The following is a 23,366-nucleotide window of genomic DNA, read 5'->3' as shown; positions in this document are numbered from 1 at the left end:
TCCCCGTTTCTCAACTGTAAAATGGGTAGATGAAGTTGATGTCATCACGTGGGATGTGCACGTGGGCTGAATATGGCGAACACCAAAGCAAGGGCCTGCTATGAAGATGTGGTCAATACTATAACAATCATGTCGATCGATGACAATCCTGGCAAAGCCGTACCCCCCCCCCATTAGTAACACTTTATCGGCCACTCCCTCGGGGCCGGCAGCAACTGCCATGTCTACTCTGCAGCCCCTGTCTGCCTCACGTGGCCTGTGATGGAAACCGTCTCTGTGAGAACCAGGAGCTGGTCCACTGGCTCATGTAAAGCATTCCAGCAAAGAGGAAAAAGGAGCTCCTGTTGAGGAGCTGGCTTAAATAAATCTATCCTAAGGCAAGAGAGGATGGGGTGCATGTCTCAAGAACAGTGCGGCAAATGCAGAGGCCGTTAGAGGTGCGTTACAGAAAAGCTGAGAGCAGCGTCCAAGGCAGCTTTGGAGAGCTTCCTCCGTGAGGCCCACCTCACCATCTCACGTATGTCCTCCAGAGGCCCTGCCCATCTGTCCAAGACAAGAAAAGATTGGGAGGGAACGAGGCAGAAGCTGGGCCACGTCAAGGTTCCCTGCACAAGGAGCAGGACCCTCTAACCTGGTGCAAGGAGGGTGACGGTCCTCAGACCATGACCCTGGTAAAGAGGTTGTGTTGGTTTAGAAACTGGCCTCGACCCAGTCTCCAAGATCCACGTTCACTCATTTCAGCCCGGAGTCTCTTCGGAAAGTACTTCACTGCTCTCCATCACTGGGCGATGAGCATGGAGCACTCGGGTTGGGGCCCAGATGTGCTCTGATGGGTGTGGTCCTGGGAAGTCCCAGCAGGAGCCCCCCCTTGCACAGGACCCTCACCGGGGAGATGGTGAGGTGGGCCTTGCGTAGGAAGCTCTCCAAAGCTGCCTTGGACGCTGCTCTCAGCTTTTCTGTAATGCATCTCTCAATGTCTGACCTCTGCTTTTTGCTGTTGTCACCCTGTGTCTGGAGGATCACTCCTGAGCCTGCCTGATCGCCCTGTGAACTTTCAGTTTGTCACCAAGCCAGGGGCTCCCTTGAAGCGTCTTGATCTGCACATAACGCTTGCTTTCTTGCACGGTTTCTACTAACCCTTCATTCCCAGTCATTAAACCATGGCCACTATTTGTCCAGCTTTGGCGTCTACCCAGTCTACTTATTTCTCTGATGTAAACCCTGCCAAAAATCATAACTTCACCTCCTCCTAGGCTGTTCATATACTTCCCCAGCTTTGGTCCTTTTTGTCCAGTGAACCTAGAGATGTAGTGAGAGCTGAGGGTGCACTGAGGATGTGCAGAGGTCAGTAGGGGGACTGGAAGGTTGATACCAGATTAGCTGAAATTGTAGGTCTGCGTTGTGATTTTGGGGATGCAAGGCTGCGAAGGAGAGTTAGGGCCGTATGGTAGATCTCATAGCTGAAGCTTTAACAAACGGGGCTGCGGCCTTTTAGCCCGACGATCTGAGCCCAGTGGAGGAAACCTTCTGATCCTCTGCAGTTGAGATTGATTCAGTGGGAATCCTAGATTATGAAGATATATTATTGGAAGTGGGATATATTAAGATAGATTCTTGGGAGCAGAAGAGAGAAATGTGATCTATTCATACAATGAAATCAGACAAAAAGGAAGGAGGTACTGATTTTTGCAGCAATATAGGCAAAGCAAAACACTACCATTTAGCCAGGTATGAACCATGATGCCACGTGGAAGAATCTAGACACAAAAGGCCACGTGTTCTACAATTCCATTTACATGGAATTTCCAGAATCGGTCAACTCTACAGAGAAGGAGAGTAGATCGGTGGTTGCCAAGGGGTAGATGGAGGGAGTTGGGAGAGTGACTGACTACTAATGGATCCAAGTTTCTTTCTGGGGTTGGTGACAATGTTCAACAATCAGATAGCGTTGATGGTTGTACAGCCTTGTGAATACACTTCTCAGTATTTAGAGTATACTTCTTAGTACAAACCATTGGTGTGTATACTTTAAATGAAGTGCACTTCCCGTGTATGAATTATATCTCCGTGAACTTGTTATAAAAATATTTTTAAAAAGATATATTGGTTTAATTTTCTTTTCCCTGAACAGAGGACAGATGTAACACTACTGTTCTCTGGATAGAAGATGATCTCAAAATTCAAAGTTCAGAGATTCAGACAGAGGAAACAGACTACTGTATGTCATACCCAACCGTGAACTTCAAGGAACTGGAGGCCACAGCATCTAAATTATGGGTTGATGGCTCTTACTATCTCTACCAACCACCCCAGCCTCACACACTGTGACATAACATACCCCAGCCGAAGGAGAAATCATGACCAAGATGTTAGTCATGGGGAATGAGATGATGCTTCCCTGCAGAAATGTGGATGCTAGATACAATAAGCCATAGTTCTGGTATCTCTTCCATACTGAGTGAATTATCAAGCCATGCTAAGTGGTGTATGTGTATTATTTCCTTATGCCCCTGACTTCATCCATGAGATAGTGTTACATTTTACAGATGGATAAACTGAGGTACAGGGATAGCAAGTCCCTTGTCCACAGTCACACATCCGGTGATAGGGAAAGAGAAGGCTTTTCGGTAAAAACTGACTCCCAAGCTCAAACTATTTTATTACTGTGAATGGGTTGAGATGAAAAGCCTCTGACTTGTAAATTTACCAAAACTGCTTCCTGCTGGAAAAATGTCTAGTGTTCATTTTCCTGCTGGTCTGCATCTCATAGCTCAGCACACCAGGAGAGGTGGCTCAGACACTTTTCCTTTTAGGCAACTTGAAATCTTTCTTATCCCATATGTTTCTGTTTCTATCATGAAGTCAAGGATGAAACTGGGCTTACATTAGAGACGCATTTTCTATTTTGGGAAGAGAGAACATCAGGGTGGCGAAATTGGTCTTTTGTTAAGGATGATATTGAAAAATGATATTCACAGTATTTAGTTATCAGTTAGAAAATTACTTAATGAGCCAATATTTCTTTTTCTTTTTTCAGAACAATGGTTCCTTGATTTGGTGCCAGAATCACAAGCAATGTTCTAAGGTATGTTCCCTACAACTGTATCAATATTTCTAAAAACCTTTAATTTTGGAATAATTCTAGAGCCACAGGAAGTTGCAGAGACTGCAGAGAAATTACACATATTCTTCATCCAGTTTCCACCGAAAGTTACGCTTCACATATTTGTAGGACAATGTCAAAAGCAGGAAACTGACATTGGTACAATGTACGTGTATCATCCTATGACATTTTATCCCTTGTAGATTCAATTAGTTTAGCCACCGCTGCAATCAAGATAACATATATCAGTTTTTCTATATATTGCCTTATTTCTCTCTCTCTAATTTTTTAATCCAAAATCAGTTTTAAGGGGAAAACATCTTTTGGTTACACCAGAAGATTTGCTGCATTCTACTTACACTTAAGCTATTTTGTATATAGTTTTGTTTGTAGGAATTTGTGATATTGTGATGTATAAGACATGTACAGTTGGTCATTCAGATGACTAGAATATACTCTTCATATATTTGATTTTCTTCCACGGTTCCTGGCTCACAGCTCCCCAAACCCTTGGGACTTTCTGAGCAATAAGAGCAATGGGACCATCTTTTGTTATATTTGGTCTCTTGTCCTCAGTTTCTAAAATCCGTTCGGAGCCTCAGAGGCGAATGAGTGTCTTGTTACTCGTAACAAGCCCCTTTCCACCACCGTGGGGTTTATGTGAATGAGGTGACTTTTGGAACACAGCTAAGGATGGGGGCTGGTTGCTAGGCGAACCAGCCCTGAATAGAGGGTTGGAACTTTCAGGACCACTCCCTGATTTCCAGGGAGGGGAGAGAGCTGGAGGTTGATTCAGTCACCAATGGCCAATGATTTAATCAATCATGCCTAGAGAGTGAAGCCTCCATTTAAAGCAAACCAAAAAAGGAGGGGGTTCGGAGAGCTCCCACATGTGAAACAAGTGCAGATGCAGATCTGGGGACAGGTGGTGTCCCTGGAAGCTCCCTGCCGTTTCCCCGTGCCTGGCCCTGTGCATCTCTTCCATCTGCCTGCTCCTGAGCCAGTATCCTTTAAGAATAAACCCATCTAAAGTGATCTGGTAAGTAAAATGTTGCTCACGTGTTCTGCTGAGCCACCCTAGCAAATGAATGGAAGCCGACGGCGGCCGGGGGGGGTTCAGTGGGACCCACCCATCTACAGCAGGTCAGGCAAAAAGCACAGTGACATCTGGGACTTGTGATTGACATTGAAGTGGGGGTGGGGAGGGCATGGCAGAGGGGTGAGGAGCAGCCTGTGGGACCAAGCCCTTAACCCGTGGGATCTGACACGGTCACCAGGTAGAGTCAGAAGTGAGTTAACTTGTGGGACACTCAGCCGATGTTGGAGAACTAGGTGGATGTTTGCAGAAACGGCGCCCACCCATCCACGCGCAAGTTGGAACTGGTTGCAGAACTTTTAGAATTGCTGGTTAAATAATTTGACTCTTTAAATTAAAAAGTCTCTTTTCTATTTTTGAGTATTCCTTGCTGTCCACACACACTCTAAAGTTGTCATTATATTCATTCATACATTTAAAAGTGTACATTTTACCTCAATCCCAAAACATTGCAACTTTTTAAAAAAGAATATATGTAATATGTATACATATATATGTGTGTGTGTGTGTGTGTATATGTGTTTTTAACATGTGGTATATAAATAACTAAAGTTTACTACTGGCTGAAAATATTGGCAACTTTGGGATCCTAATAGTGTTTGATGAGATTCATTTCATCAACATGACTATTAGGGGCGCCTGGGTGGCTCAGTCGTTAAACGTCTGCCTTCGGCTTGGGTCATGATCCCAGGGTCCTGGGATCGAGCCCCGCGTCAGGCTCCCTGCTCCGTGGGAAGCCTGCTTCTCCCTCTCCCACTCCCCCTGCTTGTGTTCCCTCTCTTGCTGTGTCTCTCTCTGTCAAATAAATAAAATCTTTTAAAAAAACAAAAACAAAAACATGACTGTTAGACTTAAAATTGAAACAGTCCTTTATTTTATAACTAAAATTTTATCTGAGCAACACATAATGCTGAAATTGCATATTTATGAAGAACATTATTATTTCGAAAGGTCTTTAAAACACATTATCTCACAGTGAATGATTGTAGAATAATATTCCTCAACTAAAAACTTTATTACAATGATCCATTCCAACATCCATGCACACGTTATGTCATTTAATACACAGGCATATTATTAAAAATGAAACAGAATTCTTAGGTGAAATGTGAAATAATGTGATGAAAGTAAGCTTTGCTTAGCTCTGACTTAATAAATCTTGGGCAGAAATGAAATGTCTGGTTTATGGTACTTTTACTCTTTTTATGTAATAACTTAAACATTTGTTCTGATAAGACATTTTCTAATATCTGTTGTTCTTTGGCTGGCATGTTGGGTAACTTGTTTATGTCATCATTGCAGGAAAACATATATATACATACATACAGAGAGAGAGAGAGAGAGAGGGAGAGGGAGGGAGAGAACATGCCATGAGGCTGATGAAATTTCCCAAGTAGTGTTTCTGTCTTGTTTTATATTAGTTGAGTATTACATGAATTACCAGTATCATCTCTCATTTAAGCAGTCCCTTTCCTCCTTATTCCATTAAGAAATTAATTATTTTTTATCCATTTAAAAGAAATTTGAATGGAAAAGTTTCATGTGAACTATGTTTTTAAGTATCCTAATTAAAGACCCCCCCCATCCCCCACCAGGACTGCAGGTTGTTAAATCATATCTTCTCAGTGAATGATCAAGGCTGACATGAGAGACTGCATTTCACAAGAAAAGAAATCAATTCCTTTTGCCTGGAAGCAAAGAATGCATTAATAAGTCACAGCTAACCCCCACAGAAACTTTGGAATACAGTACAAAGCTGACATAACTTTAAGGGTTGTCTTTAGTCTGAATCTTTGGGAATGAATCTTACATGCTAACCAAAATTTTATCTCCTTTGGATATGATCACCACGGATACATTTGCAGCTAAGTACGGTTTGCATTTCTTTTGAGATTTGTGGAAACTGTAGAGTCTTTTGCTCTTCATCTTTAGGTTAATGGGGTGAAGCGTGAGTGATGGTAACTCCATTTTACAGATGGGGACATTCAGGCACATACCTATTTGATAATAGTTCTGGAATCCCTCAGCAAAGGGGTGGGGGGTGGGGGTGTGCGCCGGAGTTTGGAACGCTGCCTTCTCCATCGTGCTGCCCAGAGATCAACAACCTGAAAACCCATTTTGAGCAAATATTGGGACAGACAAGTAACAAGTAAAACCTGGAAGTAATAATGATATAACTTTCTGAATATGTTTTGAAAGATAAGGATTGCATAATGTTTTGTAGAAACCACACACGCTCATCCTCTCTGGCTACCGTCTACAAATATGATCTCTTCCTCCCATCTAACTGCCCCCACCCCTGCCCCTTGTCCAGTGTGCTGTTATCTCCTGCCTGGCCCATCCACAAGCGTCCTCTTGTGTCTCCAAGCTGCTGCTTCTGCCCCAAACAGTGTAGTTTCCACAGGGCTCCTGGAAAGACCCTCTAACCGTCGAAGCTGAGTCATGCTACTCTCCACCTTATACCTTTAGTATCTCTCTGTCTTGCCCAGACCCAGACACTGGCCCTGTGTCTCCATCACTCTCTCTCCCCTACTTGATCTCCTCCTAGTTTTACCCCTTGGAGGCTGCTCTTCTCTCCACCCAGAGCTCCCCTTTCTCAGAGAGACACCCAGGTCCCCTCCCTCCCCTCATTCACACTTCAGCACACGTGTACCTTCTCAGCCTTGCTTTCCCAGTTCACCCACTCCCCGCCATTACACGCTTCATTTGCACCCTGACGTGACATTATAGAGTTCTTGCTGTATCTCTCAGACTCTGTCTCCTTCACCAGAAAGTAAGCTCTTTGCAGGCACTGACTCTGTCGTCTTTGTTGACCGTGGTGTCCTCTCCTGTTGTAGCTTAGAATGCTGTTTGGCCCATACTAGTTGCTCAGCAAATATTTCTGATGAAGGAGTGAATGAATAAAGCCTGTGTATTATATTTTTTCCTCCCCCAAAGCACATCTTTACTGCATTACCTTTACGAAAAAAGTACTACATAATCCATTTTATTTCTATGTAACTTAGCAAGATTATTTATTATTCATTCGGAAAATCTACACCTTTGTCCTATACTCAGTTCTCCATAATGAAGTCAGCACTACAGACTCGAGGGTCTTTAGCACCATTCAACTCGTAGATCACATAGAGTAGTGCCCTACTGTCCAGTGTAGGTTTAGGCAGTGGTTCTCAACCTGGGGTGATTTTGCTCCCAAGGGGACATTTAGCAACGGCTGGAGACATTTTTGGTTGTCACAAGTGGTGTTGGAGGGTCACAGGCATCAGGTGGGTGGAGGTCAGGTTGCTGATAACCAACCCACATAGCCCCCAGGACAGCCCTGCACAGCAAGAGTTGTCTGGTCTAAGTGTCCGTACTGCCAAGGTTGAGAACCCTGGTCCATGCGTTTTGGCAGTTATGAAAGAAATTAAGAACACAGGTCTATTTTCAGCAGTTTTACTTTTTTATATGACAGAAAATAAAGGTATAATTTACTGGGCATGTGGTATGTGTGGAGTGCTGTCAGGGGCTTGGTACCTGTAGGAATTCTAAATTCTCCCCATATACTCGCTAATGTAGGTGGGTGGATTGCTCTTTGCCTTCTAATCCAGTCTCTGTTCTAACCCAAACCTAGTTCCTCACCTGAGCAACATTACCATCTAGAATTAAGCATCTACATTTCCCAAAGCTTATTTGATGTTACATATGGCCATCTAACATATTTCAAGCCCATTAAACACAATTGGAATAATTATGAAGGACTTTTGAAATGCCTCTCTAAAAGGAACTGATTTAGCTAGAAAATGTTCTCGTTGGCTCGTCCCCTTTTCTGTCCTCTGCTGTTTAGGATGCAGACCAATGGCAGGGGCTCCAGCAGCTGTCTTGGTCCATGAGTTAGCCTTGACGATGGAGGCGAGTCTGAGAATAACCAATAAGAAAGATAGAAGGTGTTTGGGTCTTTGATACCATGGAGCCCCCATTACAAGTCTTGGACTTCTCACATTATTTGAACATGAAAGATAGATAACTTTCTATGTTACTTAAAGTAACTTTCTTTTTTTACTTTATTTTTCTTGTTGTATGAAGATGCACTTGTGTGCCAGTGAACCTAATCTTGACTTTGTAACTGGCATGACCGTCTCTGTTTCACAGATGCTTAGGAGGGTTTGATGACCTTTGTACGATGTCACTTGGCTGCTAAGTACTAGCAAGTACCAGAGATGGAATTTGAACTGGATTCTGATGGAATCAGAAGCCTGTGGTTTTCCCATTATATATCCTACAATGTGAAGTATCATAGAACCATAAAGATAGTATGAAAGATCTTCTGCTCAATGTAGCAGTGGATTCTTCTGGTGCTCTGGGTTTTTCCCGAACCACTCTTATGGCTACTGTGAAATGTAGAACTTCCTGAAAACATTGTGACCCAACTCTAGGGAGAGAATCATGTCTTCTGCTTGCTTTCCCATCTGCATTGTCCAGTGTGAAGGTAACAAGATGTTGTCTAAAGATAACCTCCCCCCCCACCCCCGCCTTGTTCAGCTTCATTCATGGATCACAGCAGATGCCTGGAGAAACGGATGCCTTAGAAATTCCTCCATGAGGGTGATTGCTCACTTTGAGAGGAACACATATCTCAGGGGAACGGGGTTTGCTACTGGGCACTCCAAAATAAACTGTTTGCGAAGTTCACATCTGAGCTCAGGGTCAGTCTAGGACAATTTGGGGCAAACTTTCTAAATATGCCAAATCTACCAAAAAATGATACCTTTTAGAATAACTTACTCTTAGAACTTCACTTTTAGTAGTAACTAAATAATGAGATCATCTGGGAGGCAAACCATAAGAAGCTCTTAACTCTAGGGAACAAACTGAGGGTTGCTGGAGGGGAGGTGGGTGGGGGGATGGGGTAGCTGGGTGATGGGCATTAAGGAGGGCACGGGATGTGATGAGCACTGGGTGTTCTATGCAACTGACGAATCACTAAGTTCTACCCCTGAAACTAATAATGTGCTATATTTTAACTAACTTGAATTGAAATAAAATCTAAAAAAAAATAAGATTATCTGTTTCTAATTAAGACCATAAACATATGCCTTTGGCATAAAAGAAGCATTTTTCTATTCTATCTAACTAATCTTTATGATCAATTTTTGTCTTAATGTTTTCATCCAAGCAATCCCAAATACTTTTGGGGATGAGATATTATTGTGGTGCTATAAAAACCTAATAAAATATCCAAATAAAAAGTTCAATTTTGGGGGTGCCTGGGTGGCTCAGTCGTTAAGTGTCTGCCTTCGGCTCAGGTCATGATCCCAGGGTCCTGGGATCGAGCCCCACATCGGGCTCCCTGCTCCGTGGGAAGCCTGCTTCTCCCTCTCCCACTCCCCCTGCTTGTGTTCCCTCTCTTGCTGTGTCTCTCTCTGTCAAATAAATAATAAAAAAAAAAGTTCAATTTTGACAATGTACATTATTTTAAGAACTTCTTTTAATTAATCTGTCTCTTAAATAACACATTTTTCTATACCAAATATAGTATAAATTTCCTAATTTTTTTCCCATATATTGCAATGGGATGGCTGTTCAGGCCTTTCATTTATGTTTTTATTTTAACATTTGCTTGAAATACAGTTCATTTAGTTCTAATAGAGTTTGATTATTTCAATTTCAACAAATACTCATTGAGCATGTCCTATATCCCAGGCCCTCATGATTAATATAACATCACATTTGGTCTTTGCTCTTACTTTTTACCTTTTTAGCTTGCTGAGCAAATCCCCTTTTTTAAAAAATCTTCATTCCTTTTAAAAAACTGGCACAGGATCCCTTAAGAGTCCCCAGGATTGTGTCACAGGCCCATAGCCCACCTTCTCCTTATCTCACCGTCTAGAGTATTTGTGCATTTTTAGGATCCATCCTTCCTTTGCTCTCTGCTGATCCCATAATTCTTTCCCTATTCTAGCTCCCTCCCCTTTCTACCACTCGGATTTCCCTTTGAACTCATGCATTAATTGGTTATTATGTAAGTGAGCGTGTTCCTTTTAGATTCTGCCCACTCTGGGGGTTTTCACAGCCCATAACTCAGGGCTCACCTGGATGGAAATACTTAGCTACAAAGGACCGAACTGTTGGAGTGAGCCCCTGACTTCTGGATGTTAGGATTGTGTTAGGAGTTAGGTGGGTGGAGGTGAGGGAAGGTGAGTGATGCACACCATTGGCATTACTCTTTATAGGAAGGATGGACAGAAGAATTCTGAAGCTAGGAGGACTTTAGGAATTCTTCCGTAGTGCAGGTGGGGAATCTAATCCTAAGGCACAGATGTATCCTGCCAAAGGCAACCTCCACCTCAGTGGAAGGCCTTATTCTCAGAACCTATTTTCCATTGGGTGTAATTTCTCTGAAGACCAGTTTAGGGATGATTTTGGAGCATTTGCCAGGAGATTTGAATTGGTGGGCAAGATAGTCTGGTATTTTGTCTCAGTGGAGAAGTCAAGACTGTTTTTATGAACCATTCTATCATGTCAAGATTATCTTTTTTCTTTTTTTAATTTCATTTTATTTTAAAGATTTTATTTATTTGAGAGAGCAAGAGCATGAGTGGGAGTGGTGCAGAGGGAAAGGGAGAAGCAGGCTCCCCGCTGAGCAGGAAGCCTGACGTGGGGCTTGATCCCAAGGACCCTGAGATCATGACCTGAGCTGAAGGTAGACGCCTAACCAACTGAGCCACCCAGGCGCCCCTAGGATATCTTTTTTTCTTGATAGCTTCCTTTTTTTTTTTTTTTTTAAAAAAAACTATGACATTCTGTTTTTTTTAAGAAGATTTTATCTATTTGACACAGAGAGAGAGCCAGAGAGCACAAGCTCGGGAACAGCAGAGGGAGAAGGAGAAGGAGAGGGAGAAGCAGGCTCCCCGCTGAGCAGGGAGCCTGATGCGGGGCTCCATCCCAGGACCCTGAGACCATGACCTGAGCTGAAGGCAGACGCTTAATGGCTGAGCCACACAGGCGTCCCTCAATGTGACATTGTATTAAGCACAGTACTGTGATATTGTGATTTGCAATACATACATATTTGGTCTTCTTCCCCATTACTGGCACAGAGCTCCTAAAACCCTTGAAATTCCCTAAAAGGAGAGAACAGTAAAGATGCCTTTTGTTATGTTAATGAGGCGACATTTGGAAGGCACCTCCAGAATGGAGGCTGGCTGCGGGGTGGGGGGGGGGGGGGAGCCAACCATGGGCCTAGAGCGTTAGGACTTCTGGTTCCACCCCCAGACCTCCAGGGAGGGGAGAAGGGTGGGAGTTCAGTCTTCGATGGCCAGTGATTTCATCGTGCCTAGGTAATGAAGCCTCTGTAAAAACAAAAAAGGAGGGTTTAGAAGGGCTTCCAGGTGGATGAACGTGTGCTGGGAGAGCGGTGCTGGGAGAGTGGTGCCGCTGGAGAGGACGTGGAAGCCTCGCACTCTTTCCCCATTACTGTTCCTGTGAATCTCCTCTGTCTGGCTGTTCCTGACTTACATCCCTTATAATAAACTGGCGATCTAGTAAGTGACGTATTTCTCTGAGTTCTGTGAGCCGCTCTAGGAAATCCCTTGAACTCCAGGAAGGGGTTGTGGGAATCTCCTGGTCAGAAGCACAGATGACGAGCTGAGCTGGTAGGAGGAACACAGTCTTCCAGGACTGAGCCCTTCACTGTGGGATCCCATGCCATCCCCAGATAGATGGTGTCGGAATGGAGCCGAATGGCTTGTTGGTGTAGGGAAGCGCATCCTCCACACACACATTGTAATTAGTGTCTCGTACTTTATGCCAGGAGTCAGCAGTAGAGGCCAGATAGTAAATATTTTCATCTTTTGCAGCTCATAAGCTTTCTGCGGCAACGATCAACTCTGCCATTGTAGCAGGAAATCAGTGACCGATAATACATCAACAAATGAGTTTGGCTGTATTCCAATAAAACTTTATTTATGGACACTGAAATTTGAATTTCATGTCATTTTCACATGTCATGAAATTTTATTTTTCCCTAACCATTTAAAAATGTAAAAACAATTCTTAGCTCACCAGCTGTACAAAAACAGGTGCCAGGCTGGATTTGGCCATTTGCGATAGTTTGCCAGTCTGTTCTATGCCGTGGCATTCACGTATGCAAAACCAAACTTCAACAAAACAATAAAATGCTTTCTTCTACAAAGACATATCTTACATGAAACAAAAACAGACAGTTTCTAACATCATTTATGGAACATTGTTGCGTGTGAAGAATTTTGAATGAATGCATGATAAACAATAGTAAGAAAACGTCAAAGAAAAAAAATCACAGTTTTTGAAAATTCAGTGTTGAAATGGGATTATTAGAGCCAGCAAAAATTGTGAAGGACTTCAAATTGAGCAAAACAAAAGCGACTTCAGAATGGATGTCCTCTGTTAGACCTTTCCAGGTTATCTCCATTGTTCATTGTCTTTGAGCTATTTTCTTAGTCTACAAATGGTAGAGAGCTGATAATAATGCAGATGATGCTTGTCCATGGAAATGCAAATGAATCGTGGCCATCGGAATGCAATTGATGCTCACCCCATGAATAGACCGTTTTGCATCTATCTGTTAAATCCGGTCCAGCACGTCTTGTTGTATGTGAATATATTTATATTTATATTTCCTGGATTTCTCCTTTGAGCCAAATGTAACCTATTCTTGGTCCTTGCACTATTTCATGGGTGGAATCTAATCATTGACACATGTTCATTTTACGTTTGCACGAGAGTCATGCATTCACTTTATAAAAGATTTATCCTTTCACATTATGCTCTGTTACCTTGTACCTAGGCACCTCGCTCTTGGTGACAAGCCACTTATCTGTGGGAAGCATGGTGCTCATCCTTCTTCTCCTTATGGGTGTTGTAACTCACTCCCTTGACTTGTTTCCCATTTGGTTCTGAGGATATGTGTTGAAAAGCAGTTATTTAGGGCCCAGTCTCCTTGCCTTGGCATGCCGCTTTGATCTCAGTGGGAGTTCAGTTCTTTTAAGGGCTGCAACTCCAAATTCTTAGTCATGTTCCAGGTTTATTCAGAGCCAAATTTAGAGGTGAGGAATATTGGTTTTGCTTGTATGAATATCTGAACATCTGGATGGCTTCATTTGACATCTGTGAAATTTATTGGATAAGGGTCAAACCTCTCAAACACAGCAGAATGCGGCTGTTGAAGGTTTTTGTTTTGTGTTAGATGCTTTCTGTCATGTATGTGGTGAATCCATAGAGCCGGAGGAAAACATATCTTACGGAGGAAAATGAAAACCTTGGGTCCACATGGAAATGCACTGTGTCCGAATATCCAAGAACATCCTTCACTTCTTTGCAACTCTAATAAACAGTGGATGAAAAATTTCAGATGTTTTATATAGTTTAAAACATTTAAAGCCTATGGTAATACTTACTGATATTTCTATAGTTTTCCCTGACTTTATACAATCAACTTCAAGGACAAAGTTGATGTATATCGAATATCTCTTATCTAACATAGGCAAAGCCACTATGGACAGTGACTGTCAAGTGTAGATTTGTACCACTAGAAGAGATTGCTTCTTCTAGAAAACTTCCCAAGTGGAATGATTAATTCCCTTTATTGTGCTACCAGTGCTATTTCCATAAGTGAAAATCATGACATTATTTCTCAGGAGAAAATCAATAGGATATCATATCTGAGAAGAGAGGACTGTTCTACCATTTCTTTAAACCAGTGGTGGAATTAAAATTTGCATGGAATGCATATGAGAAGAATTTAAGGGCGAGCTGAGTCCTTGAACTTCACAGTCTAAATGCAGATGACAATCTCTTGACCAACAAGCATGAGTTAGGTCTACTTACGCATCATCCTTCTCAAGTATTCTCTCCAGTGTTGCTCTGCAGAACGTGCAAAAGGATATCATCTCTGATGTAAAGGCAGAGATGGGGGAAAAGAAAAGAGAGAGAGAGAAAGGAGAGAATATGAAGCAGACAAAACCAAAAATAACTTATAAACGGGGTCAGGAAGCATCCAGAGTCAGAATGCGTGATTAGCGTCTCCGCGTGGCCGGGACTTGCAAAACTTCATTTCTTAAATGGTGAGGAAGCAGAGTTGAGCTGTGTGAGAAAGGCTGAAGGCTTCCAGCCGCGTCCCTTGTAGCGATAATGCAGGTAGGTCAAGGAGTTAATGGTTGAAACAATTAAGAGATTTGTGCCCCCTTCCCTCGGCCCCAGCCTCCTGGAATGCGCGCTCCCAGTTCTAATTGCTGCCTCCAGCGTTGAAGGCGGCCTGAGCTGGTGTCTCCGATTTGCTTCTCCTCACATGTCATTCTTATGGTAAGTGTTTTCTGCTCTCGTGCTGGGAACTTTTATCAAACATATTAGTGTGCTTTTGGGTGATCGTTAGCCTGCAGTAGCTGGAACATTCCAGGCTTTTTTAACCTAGAAACTAGCCTGAAAGAACATGCAAAGCCTCCTGCTAGACTCAGAGCACAATCAACACGTAAGGTAAAGAACAGGTTCTTATTTAGATTTAAATCCAACATGTGACATGTTAATGGCCCAATGTGTTTCCCATCTTCCGTATCAATTTTTACGGGTGTGAAAGATGTGTCCACCTGCTGTAAACTTCAAAGCAAAGACCCGTGGGAGGGAAAAGGCCACCTCCGTGTAAGTCTTTATTTGCGCCCTTGCCTACTCTCTATTTCTCATCCTGTCCGATGAAAGAAGATGCCAACAGAATCTCTTACTTGGTTCACAATTGAAGAAGGGTTCAGAAAGGGAAAGCTGGCTTCAGAAAGGGAATCTGTTGGAACATATGAAAAACAGCTCAGTCAGGATGTATGACATGGTGATTACGGTCTGACAGATGTGTTGGAGTTGTAATGTATTCATCAGGAGGCACTCGGAGCGTGGAAGAGCGACGATCGCTTGAAGATGTTGGGGTTTGATCCGGCAGCTGGTAGAAAGCACCGGCGTTGGGGACTGTTAGGCTTTAGAAAGGAAACGGCGTTGGCTTTCAGTGGCTGGGGGGGCAAATTTGTGGGCATCACACACGTGATTGTCCTTTGTTGGCCTGCTTCCCCCAAGAAGGGCCCTTGCCAAAATATTCTTGGTGATGGAGGGGCGAAGCAAAAACTCCCACTGGGATTCAGCCCATCAGCATTTGCTTAGCTATGTTCATAATTTGGACCCCATCCGGTAGGTAATCCTTGACATGAGAGTCAAGTCGAGTTGTTTTACCTATTCATACACAGGATTTCCCCTCAGAAATCTGATTTGTGCTGGTGCATCATCTGCCTTGGAAACATGATGTCTTCATGGTTTTAAGAGAACAATCATTACAAGAAAATAAATCTAGGTTTTATTTCTTTATCTCTTTATTTTTTAGTAATCTCTACACCTAGTGTAGGGCTCGAACTCACGACCCCAAGATCAAGAGTCGCGTGTTCTACTGACTGAGCCAGCCAGGCGCCTGAAATCTAGGTTTTATTTTATTTTTTGAAATCTAGGTTTTATTATTTATTTATTTATTATTTATTTTTTAAAGATTTTATTTATTTGAGAGAGAGAAAAAGAGAGAGTGCATGAGACGGGGGAGGGTGAGAGGGAGAAGCAGACTCCCTGCCAAGCAGGGAGGCTGATGCAAGACTCGATCCCGGGACTCCAGGATCATGACCTGAGCCGAAGGCAGTGGTTTAACCAACTGAGCCACCCAGGCACCCTGAAATTTAGGTTTTAATTTTAACTCTTTTTTTTACTAGCTGAGTGAACAAGGACACACTCTAGCTGTCTATCTTACCTGAAAAATTATAGGCTAATTTCCGCAAACTAATTGTCCTTTCTCAAAAGTTCTTATCTTTGACCTATTTGATTCAGAAGAATTTCCATCACCCTATAAATCATGACATGCAGCTACCTGGGTATATTCATTTTGCAACTAGTTTAGGTCAGAGACCTCCCTTGTAAGATTCATTGCTCAAAGCATGATTTCTTTGGGTGATTTGAAGTGTGTGTGTGGGTTGGCTAAGCTGGACATTTGTTTTAAATTCTTTTTTAGCCTAAAATTAAATTACTCTGGCTGTACTATATGAGATTTACTCCTGAGGTCTACCTTCTATTTTCTTCTGGATTGAAAGAGAAAATAAATTTGTTTTAGGAAGATCTTTGTCAAGTACTCCACTTACCTTTGATGCATGTCTACGCAGAGGTTGCATCGCCTTCTTACTAGGACATCTTAGTTAGGATCTTTAATTTCCACAGTGGCTGCTGGGCTGACAAAAGTTCTGCTGGCTATGAAGTGACAGTGACTCGTTCACAGAGCCGCTGTACCCCTGATGCTCGCCAAGCAGCCGGCCATCTAACGCGCTGTAGCCCCATGCCACCAGAAGTCAGCAGGGGGAAACAGTCTTTAGACATACCTGGTGGATACGTTGTTTCCAGATGCTCTGCAGTCTATGCCTTCATTACAGAACTAACCCTTCTACCTTTCCCGTCTCAAGATTGTCCTTTAACAAATGGCTTTTATTCAGTGCGTGTTGCTACAATGCACACGTGTGGTATTCTCAGAACCTGTCTCACAGACCCAGCCGCTGGGACTACGCCGAGGAGCTTGGGCACATTGGTCTGTTGCTCCGTGCCATCCTTAGAAGGAAGCTTGCGAGAGCATGCATGGTTTTGGCCTTATCAGTACTGATTACGTTTCCCCTAGAAGTTGGCAGGGTTTCTTTCTTTTCCCCTCCTGTGGCTACCGTGTACCTTAACCAATAGTGTTTTCTCCTTGCATTGGCTGTTAGAAAGCTAAAAGATAAATAAAATACCCTATTTTTAACAAGGGTACTGAAATTAATCCCATGTATTTTGGAAACTAGCTTTATCCTGACCATCTATTTGTTTATTCTCTCTGTTTTTAATCTCCCTTTATCTTGTTTTTCCCACACACTTAAGATTAGTGTTTTGGCTGAATCCTGTGGATCTTGGTCAGTGGTTTCTGAACGCCTTTAAGAGTGAAAAGGGCTGTCGATAAATTCATAAACCCACAAAACAAGAAATAACTAGAAAGTTGCCATATTGCGGTTGCAACGTGCCTGAGGAGTCCTTTGGCTTCCTGGACCGTTTCATCCACAATTTCATGGTTAGCCAAGATGAGGTGACAAGACATCTGTATTGAGAGCTGCAGTCTTGCCACTGGGAAGTGATGATTACGGCATCATACTTGGGAAGGAGCGGTGCTTGCCACTTGTCAACTAGGTAATGGCTGTCACTGGGCAAAAGAAACAAGAAAAAGCCATTTGAATGATGAACCCAGGAGGAGTGCAGTATAAACGTGTTCTGATGGGAAATGAGGTAAGTGGAGCAAAGGTGGAAGGCTTTTGTGTGTGTGCACCCTTTGGAACCAAAGGGCTTTGGCCCTGTCTTCACAGATCTTAAGTCATAAATAGCAGAGGTCAAAGAATAGTCTTTAAAACTACACAATAAAGAAAGGACTTCTCTCAACTGGCTCCTTTCAGAGCATAGCTACCAGTGTGGGTGAGTTCATTTTCCATTTGTGTGGACGGAAAAAATGACTTAAAGTGTGCACTTTGTAAAGACGTCTTTCTTCTCTCTCTTCTTTCCATTATTATTAGTAGTAATTGTTTGTGTTGATTTCTATGAAGAACGTCTTCAATGTGCCTTAGGCCCTGGGAGTCCATACTGAAATTTTTAAGCATGGAGAAATATGTGTAGATAAACTGGGTTTTCAGCTTCTCGAGCTACAGTGGAAACTCCAGTCAAGTGACCGTGGGAATCACAACGTGATTTTCATCTTAGCAAGAGCTCCATGCACGTCTGTCCGTGCATCTCTTCCTGGTGGAAGACAGGTTGGGGATAAGGCAGAGAGGAACAGGAGAAGTTTGCTAGTGGTTAGAAAAATGGGATCACATGGCATCGCCTTATTAAACAATATGCATTTCAAGTGATTACAAGTGACTGATTCTGCGTCAAGTTGCACATAAGGAACACTGTTTGCAGGAGGAACCTCTGAAAGCTGCCGGGGCCAGGACAAGCCTTGCACTGTGCAAGCAAAGATCACTTTAAGAGTCTCGGCCGCCCGCAGATGTGGCCCGATTCAGCCTTTTGCAGACTTTCTCATGTGCCTTTATGGCAGCATTGTTGAGAGGACAAGGGGAGCTGCCTAGCGCCGCCTGGGGACGCAGCCCGTCTTGGGCTCTGCTTGCTGATGAAGGTAGGGCTTTGAAGCCCGTACAGCTCCTGGTTCTCACAGCTGAAAGGTTGAACTTGGGCGGTTGCAGATCAATGAGCTGCGTTTCCCAAGAGAAACTGCACAATGGCTCCGGGACTGTTAAGCTGTGAAGATTCATGCCTTCGCGTTTGGGAGTGTGTGTTCGCAACTTTTCCTTGGGGAGGGGATGGGGCATGTGAGCTTTGGCTTTTTACATCCAACTGTATGCACATTTTCCCTTTTTGTACGAGGAAATAATGCCTGCACTAAGGATAACCCTCCCCTCCTCCTAAATCCTTCCACAAAAAGATACTTATTAAGGCTGGTATTCTGAAGAACTAAATGCTTCTTTAACTTTGCTTTATCTGCTTCAATGAGCACAGTGTACCGAGTCCGGGGAATTCACATTACGGCCGAGAGCGGCCCTCCCTATTCTCTGGGGCTCTTTGGGCACAGAAATAATCCCTTCCTAGGATCTTTTGAGAAAGCAACTCAACTATGCAGGCTAATCAACTGTAAATCGTGGCCAACTCGAAAAGTGTTGCATGAAGTAGCATCGAAAAGTGTTCTGATCGCCAGAAAGCCCTGTTGCTCAGTCTCTCTAAACACAGACCGTCGTCCCAGGACCCAGGACACGTTCGAGGCAAATGCACTTACTTGCTATATTTTAAAGCTCCAGCATGCTGCTCTGCTCCCTCCTGACCCCATCCCCACTTTTGTCCTGTGCACTCTGTGTATGTTTCCCTATTTCGTTTCTTTCTCATTTTCAGACAAAAAGGCAGTGAAACCCCTTAGGACTTCTGTTTTCCAAGTGGTAATGGAGAATATATAAGGAGGCGTGAACTCTGATGGCATGTGAACTTGCATACACGGGGAAGCTTTTCTGGGTGGCTTCTAAACCATTTTCTGCCCCACCCGATACAGTCTCTGGCAGGAAAAATCATCTAGGCCGGGAGAGTCACGTCTGCACGCGTGTGTACCGCTCTGCTGAAATGCCCTGATATTCTAACGGTCGTGGTCATTCTGCAGAGAGGCGCGTCTTGACTGGGACTCAGGCCCTACTAGTTTGCCTGCATTCTCCTTGGCTTGCAGGATAACGTCGGCGATGCACTTATAATCACGTAAATCCAGTATTAAGACCCTCAAAGAATAGGATTGAAGCCTCTCTTTCTGACTCACCAGAATCTAACAGCAACGGGACGATGGCATTTGCTCTCCGATATTTGGAAGGCAGAGTGAGAAGTCCTTTCTCGGCCAGCAACGTGTCCCTTCTTTCCCTGCTTTGTTCTCCTTGCTGTTCCTTCATCTCTACAGACACAAAGCCCTGCAGTATTTCTGTCCTGAGCTGTGGATACAGCTCTATACTGGCCGTTTCTGGTTGACGGTCCTGTAGAAACTCTTGCAGTTACGGTGTCTTCATTCAAACACGTTTCTTCTGCTGTTGGTGTGAGAGGCAGTGAGCGGCGTGGTGCAGAGTCTGGTCTTTGGGTTCCAGGCCTGACAGTGGGACTCCCAAGCTCCGTGACCTGGACTGAGTTGCTTATTTGCCCTCAGCAAACCCATATCTCTCCCTGGACTCTCAATATTAATTAAAAATGTGAATATTCACTCAATCATGTGAGCTAAAAGCCTTCTTCTCCTTCACCTTTATGTCCATCCTTCTGTAAAGCTTTCACATTTGTCTCTCAGCCTATTTTGCCATCCCTTCTGCTGTAGCTCAAGCATGCATTGTCCCAGAAATACACTAGTTTGAACACGCTTATCAATTAAGAACAAGAAAAATAAAAATTTTTATTTAATCTTCACGTGTTCCCTCTTTGATGTTCTTCCCTTCTTTAAGATTTTATTTGTTTATTTGAGAGAGAGACAGAGAGAGCGAGCAGGAGCCGAGGGGAGGGGCAGAGGAGAGGGAGAAGCAGACTCCCAGCTGAGCAGGGAGCCCGATGCGGGACTCGATCCCAGGACTCCGGGATCATGACCTGAGCCAAAGGCAGTCGCTTAACCAACTGAGCTACCCAGGTGTCCCTGATGTTCTTCCCTTCTTTATGTAGATCTGAGTTCCTGACCTATATTATTTTTCTTTTCTCTAAAGAACTTTTTAACATTTCTTGCAAGGCAGGTCTATTAGCAACAAATTCCCTCCATTTTTGTTTGTCTGAAAAAGCCTTTATTTCTCCTTCACTTGTGAAAGATAATTTCACAGGTACAGAATTCTAGTTGGTAGGTTTTTTTGCCCTCCATAGTTTAAATATTTCTGTCCACCGTTCTTGCTGGCACGGTTTCTGAGGAGAAGTTGGATGTAACTCTTATCTTTGTCGTTCTATAGGTAAAGTAGTTTTTTCTCCTCTCTTGGTATTTTCAGTATTTTTAAAAAATCTTTGATTTTCTGTACTTTGAAAGTGATATGCCAAGGTACAGTTTTTGATCCTGCCTGTTGTTCAGCGAGCTCCTTGGATCTGTAGTTTGGTGTCTGATAGGATTCTTTCCTCAGCTGTGTCCTAATCAACTAGCAAGTCCATCACAAGAGTGTTCTTCCTCTCTGTTACCAGGGTTGTGTGTGTGTGTGTGTGTTGCTTGTTTTTGTTGTTGTTGTTGTTGTATCTCTAGCAGGATTTCTTTTTGGTTCTTTCTTGGGATTTTCATCTCTCTCCTGACATTGCCCATCTTTTGGTTCTTGCGTGTTGTCTACTTTTTCCACTAGAGCTCTTAGTATGTGAATCGTAGTCGGTCTGATAATTCCCGCATCCCTGCTGTGTCCGGTTCTGACGCTTGCTTTTCCTATTCAGATTGTGTTTTTTGCCTTTCAGTATGCCTTGTAATTTTTTCTTGATAGCAGGATCTGACCCATCAGGTAAAAGGAACTGCTGTAAGTTGGCTTTTAGTAATGTGGTGGTGAGGAATGTGAGGAGGCTTAAGTGTTCTGTAGCTTATGATGAGGTCTCAGTCTTTTAGTGAGCCCGGGCTCTGGGCTGTGAACTTCAAAAGCGTTCTCCTCCATGAGGTGGGACAGAATGGCTAAAGCCAGCTGGTGCTGGGTGTTTCCCTTTCCCTGGTCAGTGAGGCCGTGACAACCCTCCAGCAGGGGAGGGTCTGCTTACCTGGGTTCCGAGAAGGCAGGCTCTGCCCACAAGAACACACTGCTCTGGCCTATTTCAAAGCGGCTCATATTCCTCTCCACCTGCCAGACTCTTGGGGGGATTTCTGTCCATATTTGCTGTGGTAATCTGGTTGAGCTCTTGGAGGTGCATTTCACAATATTGTGGGGCTCCCTTATCGCTGGGTCCCCCTGACGTTTTTCACTCCCGGACTCATCACACTGAGCCTCCAGCAATTTGTCAATCACAGTTCAGGTTTTCCTCCATGGGCACCGATTCCTGCGATGGTTTCTACCCATGGTAAGCCGCGGCTCTGTATTCACCTGTCTTTCTCTCCAGTCTTGGGAGCAGTGCCTCCTTCTGTATTCTCCCTTGTGTGACGGATCTGAAAAGACTTGTTTTTCACTCTCTTCAGCTTTTTATTTGTGGTTAAGATAGGGTGGTGACTTTCACGGTCCTTACATGTTGAGCTGGAAGCTGGGTGTATCCGTTTTGTATGTGTCTGCTGTGAAAGTCTTTTCCTCTACTGGCCAGATTTAATATCTTTCTACTTTGCAGCCTTTCCCGACCTCTATATTTCTTTAGTCCCAGGACCAATTCATCAGTCTGTCCTGTGTGCTAACAAGATGCTGTGTTTATGTTCACATGCATTATCTGTCTTGTAGGTTTTTGTTTCTGTTTGTTTGCATGTGGAACCTCATTACTGGCATCCCCCTTTATTGTACTTTGTTTATCTTTCTTAGCTCACTTGACATTTGTTAGGCATTAATTATGTACCATCCATGTGCCTGACCTGGTGCTTGTGGTGACTTCAGTAGGGTGAGGGGATGGGATATGGGCTGGATAAAAATTTGCTAGTCTGAATCACATTTCTGAAGTTCTGGGCTCTCAGAAAGACCCTGTGATCAGTATGAGTCCCTCATGTCCTTAACTTACATGAGTGGTAATTTGACATTTTTATTACTTCTAGATTCCTTCTGAAATGTGTTGATAGCAATCTTTGCTTGATCTTCAGTTATGAAGTTAATATCTTTCATTTGCTTAAGATTTATCATTTGCAGACATCTTCACATAAATTAATACCATTTGCTTTTCAAAGCGTCTTTCTGAGAAGGAGAGGGCAAGTGTTAACTTTCTTTGGCTGTTGTGCAAGATACGATGTAGAGAGTAGCCTTTTGAAAGTCCTGTGGCTAATGAGATGTGAGGACAGTGAAATGGACCCCGGTGTCCGTGGTAACTTTGAAGGAGGTGTTGTGGGGGAGCCTGGAGGACAGGAGCCTGACATCATGTTAGTTGAAGAAAATGTGGAAAGAGAGAAATTTGGTTGAGGTTATGGCAACCCCTCCTTTTGGTAGTTTGGCTGTAAAGAGAAGAGAATGAAGAGGGAGGTCAGGATTTTGAGAAGCTGGGTAATCTCTCAAACAATAGATTTTTGCTATATTTTCTGGAGTGCTTAATAAATAAATATTCCTCTTCATATCGTACTAGTTTGTATGGATACTGGTTTTCATTGCCCCATATAGAATTGCTGGGTGAGTAGACTTGGCAGGGAAACATTTTCCTCTACCCTCTGAGGTTCTCTAGCTTGGCCTGCTGGCTAGCACTTGCCATTTATGCTGGTTTTGAGGCAGGGATTAACTTGACATGTATGCTAGTTTTGAGGCAGGGGTTTAAGAAAAAAAAGGAAGACCCTTGGGATGGCTCTCAAAACTTCTGCTCCAGTGGCACTTGCCACTTCTCACTTCACAGCCCATCGGCCAAGCAAGTCACAGTGCCCAGAGTGACATCAGTGGGACAGAGAAGCATAAATAGTTATGGTCATGGATCATCCTCTTCTAGAGAGGACATTTGGGATCAGAATGCAGTCTG

The 23,366-nt window shown here is 43.4% G+C and overlaps 1 protein-coding gene across 5 annotated transcripts in view; it reads left to right on the top strand.

Annotated features, from left to right (window-relative positions):
- Positions 1 to 23,366, top strand: part of ANOS1 (anosmin 1) — a 187,377-nt gene that overhangs the window by 32,129 nt on the left and 131,882 nt on the right. For all 5 annotated transcript variants that reach the window (XR_010406022.1, XR_010406021.1, XM_064573704.1 and 2 more), the window contains exon 2: positions 3,038 to 3,085. Coding sequence is in view for 3 of the 5 variants with exons in the window: in XM_064573704.1 (XP_064429774.1) it covers positions 3,038 to 3,085 (48 nt within the window). In the remaining 2 variants the exon portion in view is untranslated. The remainder of the gene's footprint in view (positions 1 to 3,037; positions 3,086 to 23,366) is intronic.

This window comes from Mirounga angustirostris, unplaced genomic scaffold (assembly GCF_029215605.1).
Source record: "Mirounga angustirostris isolate CCGP_5_RB_7025 unplaced genomic scaffold, mMirAng1.0.hap1 SCAF_11, whole genome shotgun sequence".
Lineage (NCBI taxonomy): Eukaryota > Metazoa > Chordata > Mammalia > Carnivora > Phocidae > Mirounga > Mirounga angustirostris.
This window is presented reverse-complemented; position numbering and strand designations above follow the sequence as displayed.